The 8,433-nt window shown below is 53.1% G+C and overlaps 1 protein-coding gene across 1 annotated transcript in view; it reads right to left on the reverse strand.

Moving 5' to 3' along the window:
- Nucleotides 1-2,721: 2,721 nt before the first annotated feature.
- The window catches only part of PIGC (phosphatidylinositol glycan anchor biosynthesis class C), a 6,974-nt gene continuing 1,262 nt past the window's right edge, over nt 2,722-8,433 (reverse strand). The window contains exon 2 of the mRNA XM_032775898.2: nt 2,722-4,389. Coding sequence (XP_032631789.1) covers nt 3,269-4,162 — 894 coding nt within the window. The 5' untranslated portion in view covers nt 4,163-4,389 and the 3' untranslated portion in view covers nt 2,722-3,268. The remainder of the gene's footprint in view (nt 4,390-8,433) is intronic.

An 8,433-nucleotide genomic window follows, 5' to 3' on the forward strand; every position in this document is an offset into this window, starting at 1 on the left:
ACAGCCCTCTCCTCTCATAGCTCCTCTGTGCATTGGTCCTGCTGCTATTGTAGTAGCACGGGCTGTGCTCCTTTCTACAGCATTCTGCTTCTATAAGCCAGATAGTTTAGGAAGAATTGCATGCTAGTCCCTCCTCGCCCTGAGATCATTGTGCGCATCTCCCTTCCTAATCCTTGTCTTCATGCCTTCCCCCATGCTGCCCCCTACAGGTGGAATTCCCTCCCTTGCTCAGTGCAACAACTACTCCTCCAAAGGCTATGTCTACACTGTGAACTAGGGTGTGAGTCTCCTGCTTGTGTAAGCAGTGCCCCCGTGCTGGTACCATGACTACACTGCTATTTATACTCTCGCTAGTTCACTGAGAGTGTGAGTACGCAGACTTGAACAAGGCAATCAGACCCTTAGCTCGTAGTGCAGACGTAGCCTTGGGTTCCTCCTTAGCTCACTCCTTCCACCAGTTCTAGGCCAAATTGGTGGCTGTGCAGCCACCCCCACCCCCCATTCAATAGCCCAAGGAGCTGGGCTCTAAGTTAGCTAACTCCTCTGGGTCTGTGTGTGCATCTGGCAGCTGCCCTCCATGCCAGGGCAGGCTACTGGTTGGTAGTGGCCCAAAACGAGCTGGCTGTTTGGTGAGGAGATGGATGGTTTCATGGGTAAGGCACTGGACTGAGATCAGTAGCGTTGGATTCAATTCTTCCCTTTGTGACCTGTGGGCAGGACACTTGTGCCTCCGTTCTGGAGGTGCAGAATAGGATGTATTATCATCTCCTTCTGTCTAGCTAGTCTATTTACAATGAACTCTTTAGGGCAGTGACTGTCTCACTATGTACTGTGACAGACCCAGACCAGTGGGGTACAGGAGTCTGGTAGAGGACAAATATACTGGTCACTGGATGAGTAGTTTTCTGTTCCCTGAGTGACCAGAGCAGGGGCTCCACTAGAGTAATCAGGAACCTGCTAGAACCAATTAAGACAGGCAGGATAATTAAGACACCTGGAGCCAATTAAGAAACTGCTAGAATCAATTAGGACAGGCTAGCTAACCAGGGCACCTGAGTTTAAAAAGGACCTCACTTCAGTTTGTGGCATGCATGCAAGGAGCTGGGAGCAAAAGGCACGAGCCGCTGAGAGTGAGAAGACATATTGCTGGGAGAGTGAGGAGTACAAGCATTATCAGACACCAGGAGAAAGGTCCTGTGATGAGGATAAAGATGATGTTGGGAAGAGGCCATGGGGAAGAAGCCCAGGGAGTTGTAGCTGTCGTGCAGCTGTACCAGGAGACACTCTAGATAGCTGTAGTCCATAGGGCCCTGGGCTGGAACCCGGAGTAGATGGCGGGCCCGGGTTTCTCCCAAACCTCCCAACTCCTGATCAGACACAGGAGGAATTGACCTGGACTGTGGCTTTTACCACACAGGAAGGTCTCTGGGCTGTTTCCCAACCCACATGGTGAATCTGTGAGGTGAGCAAATCTACCAGTAAGCGCAGGACCCACCAAGGTAGAGGAGGAACTTTGTCACAATATGTACAATAGCACAATGGGCCCCTAGGCTCTATTGTAACAATCATTTCCGTGGTGCTGTCTGGGTACAGGGGGTGACCTTGCATGCTGAGGCTGGGGTTTATTGTACTGCTGAGCCATTCCACCAATCTCTTCTTGCTATTTGACTCCTCTCAGTCTGTTCTTCTTGCCCTCCCTGCCACGCTGCCCTAGCACTGAAGTAACCAGCAGGACTCAGAGCGCTAGCAGGAACAGCTGTTCCAGAGGGCAAGTGCTGAGCACCAACCTGTCAGTGCAGGGAGCACTGCTAGAGATCGCTGATGGAGGAGCTCACACATCAGAGCAAGAGTACATGGATGATCAACATGAAACAAACCCATCTGTGCGGTTAGGGGAGTTACACCCATGACCACGATTTAAACTAAGCCTCTCCCTGAATGAATGCGTAAAACCCAGAATCCAGCCCTCGGATCTGACAAGGAGCGAGTGATCCCTGCTGAAGTGTGCTGAAAATAAACAGTCCTGCAGAGCACAGGTAGCACAGAGGTGCGAAAGGAGAGGCCTTTCAGAGCTGCTACAGCAGAGCTGTCTTGCTCTCATGGAAAGGAGACAGCACTAGCCACAGCTGAGTCAGTCGGTAATGGACTGGACTCAAAGGGGAGCAGCACAATAAGGCCAGACAATTGAGGCACGTCCATCATCTTGTGTTCCAGCCAAGCAGACCGAGCTGGCTCGCCAGAGTGTTGCTGGAAGACTTTGGCAAACAATCCCCTTCCTCTGCTTGTGCCTGACTGTTGGCAGAAATACCCAGCGCTACATCAGCCTGAGAGGGAAGACGCCATCACAATAAGAACCTGGGGGTGTTTCCAGACACACATCGGACCCGACAGCTTTGTGCACTGCAGGGAGATAAAGCCAGGGTGCTCTGCTTGAGTTTCTCACTGGTTGTGTTACAGTGACACATAGAAATCCCACGCAACACTGGAATGGGAGCACACACAGGGCCTTCCAATGCACAGTCAGGTATCCTGCATTCCCACTCCTGATCTGCCCACCTGCCCCACACTCCTGCTTCTGCGGTGACACCTCTGAACTAAGAAAGAAAGTTCTGCCCTTAGACAAAATACAGCCCCTGGATCTGATCTGCCTGCCTCATCAGCTGCCCCCCATGTGCTGCTCCCGCTGGGCTGTCTCACAGAAGCATGACAAAGGCAGGGAGGTTTGAGGGATTGGATGCTTTTAATAGCCAGAAAGTCCAGCTTGCCAAAGAGATTTCAAAAGCTGCTCTCCAAATACCCAGCAATTCCAGTGGGCCTCGCCTATACCAGCAAACTTTGGCTAAAACATTCCCCACTATTGGTACCATTAATTCAGTTCCCCAAGCAGCAGAGCCAACAGCAGCGCTAGTGGGGAGAAGATGCTCATGCCTTATAGCTGGTATTAAGTGCCACATACGTGATGGAGATCTGCTCTGAGCATGTGACATGGTGGATAAAATACTGGCATCTGCCTGCAGTCCTCTGTCTACCTGTGCTCTCGCCATGCTTCCACGGTGGGAGCTCAGCTAGTATTAATGAATGAGAGCGATACACATATACATTGCGGGGGGAGAGGGAAGTTCCTAGTACGTACCAGCAGTTTGTCTCACTCTGGGAGAAGAGGCTCTGTTATAACACTGGCACTCATGAGGTCATCTCTAAGGCAGAAGGCTTTTGTTCCGGTAGCACTGTAGGGGGCCTGCCTGCCTGCCACGTGTCCTAGACGAGTCTACATTAGGAACCTGGAGAGGTCGTCCTTGATTTCAGCTTCATCCCAAGGCCCATGGATGTTGTCTTTGAGCAGCTGCAGCCGGATGAGGCAGTAAGGACACAGGCATGAAATGGAGACCAGCAGAAGGCCAAAGAGAAGAGCGGCGACGCCTGAGATGGTCAGAAGCCCAGCCAGCGCAGACAGGGCGAAGAGCAGGGTCACCCCCACATAGCAGCAGGGTGTCCGCGCTTTGAGCTTCTTCTGCAGCATGGGCCACAGGGCAAAGATCTGGATGGCAAAGGTGACCATGGCGAAGGTGTGCAGGGAGCGGGGCAGCCGAGAGGCCAGGCACACGGAGGCGAAGATGGCCATGTTGAGGGACAGCGTGCTGGAGACGATGGCGGCATTAGCCCCATAGTCGAAGAAGATCAGGTGCCCCAGAAGCATGAGGACTGACATGGCGTAGATGGTATCTGTGCTGATCGACTCCGTCAGGGTCTTCAGCACCGGGGAGAAGCCATAGGTGAAAGCTATGAACACCAAAGTGCTCTTCAGGTCCGCCCACCGGGTCCGACCGCTCTCTTTCCTCCCCACCCCCAAGTCTATGACATCAAACAGGATGTAGCCAATCAGGGAAGAGGCCAGGCCAGCCCCGAACAGCCACTGTGGGGTCAGCAGCCCATCATCCATGTACCACCAGATGACAACAAAGACGCAGACGCTGCACAGCTGTTGAATCACCACCCCGGACTCAAACACCACTGCCCAATACTGGTACTTGCGGGCGTAGATGTTCTTCCGCAGCTCCTCCAGGAACCGGTGGTCCACATAGTTATCTGGGAAGGGCTGCCTCTCATACAGCACCTTCTGCCAGCACTTCCCAGGGCTTGCTTTTACCTGGGCACAAACCATTTTGCCAGCACAGCCCTGCTGCGTCAGCAGCCTCTTGGAGTAAGATTCCCTCACATAGACCTAGGAGAGCCACACGCAGGGGAGGGCTCGTTCTCCAGGAATGCACAAGTGGAAGGTTGCTATAGTCCCCTCCTCCAAGAAGGGCTCATCACAAAGCACTCAGAGCTGTGTGCATCAGGCTGGGGCTGACAGTCACCTCTTCGTTCTGTGCAGAGCCCTGCCAGCCCCTAGAAAAACAACACACAATGGATCACTCAACTGCTGGACAATGCAGACAAGAGATTCAATGACTGAACTCGGATCCCCAGGCAAGGCCCGGGAGCTTCTGAGAAAAGCAGGAGATCTTGCACAGAATAAACTATTGCACCGCTGTTACGGCAGCAACATTCAGTTCCCTCGGACTCTCTCACATACTGCTAGCCAGATGTCTTCTGTCATATGAGCATCTTCAGGTGCTTTTTCTGGTAACTATAGATTAGAACAGAGACTTGAGAGTTGGCATTCCTGGGTTCTGTTGCCAGCTTCATCCCGAGCCCTTGCAACCTTGAGCAGAACCAAATACCTTAATCTCTCTGAGCAGAACCAAATACCAAGCAAGCTACTGGGCAGTGACTGCAGAGAGAATTGCATGGAGAGCTCTGGGTCCCAGCACTGTCATGCAGCTGAGCCCCTTGCCTGCGCCATGCATGCTGTGGGACAGATGGCAGGGAAGAAAGTTAGCCACAGGCAAAGGAGCCAAGCAGCCCCTGCATGGTGTTAGGCTGGGTCTGTTCTGCCCCTCCACAGAGCAGATGGGAATCCTTTATTAAAAAGGGTAAAATTCAAGCCCTGATCTATGTTCCCTCTAAGCTGTGCGGCTGTGCAGCAGGCTATCAAGAGCCATGCAGGCGGGGAGAGGTGCCCCTCCCCCAGCCCTGAGCTGCTGTGGCAAGAGAGGGCTGGGGGGAGTACTCTCTCCCCACTGCAGCCTGCACCCCAGAGCCCTCATCCCCAGCCAGAGCCCTCAGCCCCCAACACCCCTACCCTCTGCCCCAATCCTGAGCCCCTCCCACACCTCAAACCGTTCATCCCCAGTCCCACCCCAGAGTCCTCACCCCCTCTGCACCTCAACCCTCTGCCCCAGCCCTGAGCCCCCTCCCACACTCTGAATTCCTCACCTCCACCACACATCACCTCCATATTGATGCACATAACAAAATTCATTCCACACATGGATGTAAAAAATTAGAGGGAACATTGGCCCTGATGTCTTATTCCTGTATCTTTTTTGTTCCAATGTCCTAAGTCCAAGTGAACTCTGGACAGTGACTCTCTTACACGCACTGGAGGAAAAGCTGACTGCACTGATGGCAATGGGAGTTTTAACATAAACTTCAAGGGAGTCCGGATTTCACCCATCACATTTCTTGTTCTTCAGCAGAAATGATTGTTTAGGTTCTCATGCCCTAGCACAGCGCTGCAATGTTGGGCGTTCCCCAGGGTGCAGAAATGGCTTTATATAAATGAGGAAATCCTTGGTTGCAGTGGATTTTTTTTTTTTTTTTTAAATGGAAAATTTTTCTAGGCCAAATTTCACCTGATTCTTTCAATTTTGAAAAAAGAGAGTGAAAATACCTTTACGCTACAGACAAAGAGGAATTTTTCTTGACTGTAAATACTCTGGAACTCATGAACGAGACCGAAATAGAAATCCAATCACGTTAGTGTTTGGAAAGGGCTGGTGGATGACACACACCAAGGACTCGCTGTTACCTTGTAGCAAGGCCCTGGGTGCAGGAACCATTATATCTCTGAAGTCTGCCCGCTAAGGCCCCAGGTTTGCAATGAGCGGTGTGTGGCTGGATCTCTGTGCCAGCACAGTGCCCCATTGCGACCAACTGAAGGGAGCTCATTGCAGGATTGAGAACAGCTCAGTTCTCAGAAGTTGAGCCCATTTCCACTCAAGGAAAGCCTGAGTAAACGTACCTGGTTTTGCAACATGCCCCAAAGATTACCAACTCTGTGCTTGGGCAGAGCAAATGGCATGGGTTAAATCCTGAGCCCTGTGCTGAGAACAGCCTGCCTCAGCCCAGGAACAAATGGCTAAAGGGACTCCCAGCCCCAGAGGCACCCCACTTCCCCAGATCTCAGCTCCTGGGTGAAAACTCTAGGAGGGAAAGAGACAACAGGAGCCAAACCCTGGAGAGCTGTACAGATCAGACACATGGGGAGCAAAGGACTGTACACATCAGAGGTGTGTGCGCTCACGGCTGTACAGATAAGGGGGAGTGGGGGCTGTGGCTGTACAGATCAGACGTGTATGTAGGGCTGTACAAATCAGGGGTATGTGACTGTGCAGATCGGGGGTGTATGCAGAGCTGTACAGATCAGGGATATGTATGTGTAGCTGTACAGATTGAGGTCTTGGAGGGGGGTGTGCTGGGTTGTACAGGTCAGGGTGTGTGTAGGGGCTGAACTGAGGGGAGGGAGATGGGGGGGCCTGTTCAGATTGGGGGATGTAGATGGGGTTTAACAGGGTCAGGGAAGTGTGGGGTGGGCTGTAGAGGTCAGGAAGGTGTGGGGTGGGCTGTACAGATTGCGGCGGAGGGCAGTACAGGTCAGGGCATAGGCAGGGCTGTACAGATTGGGAGTGTAGGCAGGGCTGTACAGATCAGAGTGTGTGTAGGTCGAGCTATACAGATCAGGGGGCTGTACAGATTGCGGTGTAAAGGCGGGGCAGTACAGGCAGACCAGGGGTGGGGGAGAGTGTGGGCATGTACAAGCTGGGGTGTAGGCAGGGCTGTGTAGGTTGAGGTGTGTGAAGCAGGGGACTGAACAGACCAGGGGGATGGGAAGCAGGCAGTTGTACAGATGAGGAGTGGGGGAGGTGTCAGCTGGGTTGTACAGATTAGGATGTGTGTGGAGTGGGGAGCTGTACAGGTCGAGGGGTGGGGGGCAGGGGGGCTGAACAGATTAGTGTGGGGGACAGGTGGTTGTATAGAGGGGGTGTTGGGGTGGTGAGCAGTTGTATAGAGGGGGTGTAGGCAGGACTGTACAGATCAGGAGGTGTAGGCAGAGAGGCTGTACAGGGCAGGGGGTGTAGATGGGGGACTGTACAGGGCAGGTGGTTGTAGGTGAGGGGCTGTGCAAGTTAGGGGGGTGTAGGTGGGGCGAGGGACTGTACAGCGCGGGGTGTTGTGAACTGATGAGCTGTAAAGATCAGGGTGTAGGTGGGGCTGTAGAGGTCAGAGTGTTGTGGGTGGGGGCTGTATAGATCGGAGAGGGGTGCAGGCAGGGCTGTACAAGTTAGAGCATGCGGGGGGGGGCTGCACAGGTCAGGGAGCGTAGATAGGGCGAGGGGTGTAGGTGGGGTGAGGGGCTGTACAGTGCAGAGTCTTGTGAGGTGATGGGCCGTACAGATCAGGGTGTAAGCAGGGCTGTAGAGGTCAGAGTGTTGTAGGTGGGCGCTGTCAGGGAGGGGTGCAGGTTGGGATGTACACAGGTTAGAGCAGAGGTCAGCAACCTTTCAGAAGTGGTGTGCCGAGTCTTCATTTATTCACGCTAATTTAAGGTTTTGTGTGCCAGTCATACATTTTAATGTTTTTAGAAGGTTTCTTTCTATAAGTCTATAATATGTAACTAAACTATTGATGTATGTAAAGTAAATAAGATTTTTAAAATGTTTAAGAAACTTTATTTAAAATTAAATTAAAATGCAGAGCCCACCAGACCAGTGGCCAGGACCCAGGCAGTATGAGTGCCACTGAAAATCAGGTTGCGTGCCACCTTCGGCACATGTGCCATAGGTTGCCTACCTCTGGGTTAGAGTGTGCAGGGTCGGGGGCTGCACAGGTCGGGTGTAGCGGGGGACTGCACAACGCAGAGTCTTGTGAGGTGATGGGCTGTACAGCTCGAAGTGTAGGCGGGACCATAGAGGTCAGAGAGTTGGGGGTGGGGGCTGTACAGATCGGGGGGGGGTGTAGGTGTAGCAGGGGGCTGTACAGAGCAGGGTGTTGTGGGTGGGGGCTGTACAGAGCAGGGTGTAGGCGGGGCTGCAGAGATCCGAGTGTTGTGGGGTGGGGGTGTATAGATTGAGGAGGGGTGCAGGCTGGGCTGTACAGGTTAGTGGGGGGGCTGTACAGATCGGGGGGTGTAGGTGTAGCAGGGGGCTGTACAGCGCAGGGTGTTGTGGGTGGGGGCTGTACAGATCAGGGTGTAGGCGGCGCTGCAGAGATCCGAGTGTTGTGGGGTGGGGGTGTATAGATCGAGGAGGGGTGCAGGCTGGGCTGTAC

The sequence above is a fragment of the Chelonoidis abingdonii genome, chromosome 7, assembly GCF_003597395.2.
Source record: "Chelonoidis abingdonii isolate Lonesome George chromosome 7, CheloAbing_2.0, whole genome shotgun sequence".
Taxonomy (NCBI): Eukaryota; Metazoa; Chordata; order Testudines; family Testudinidae; genus Chelonoidis; species Chelonoidis abingdonii.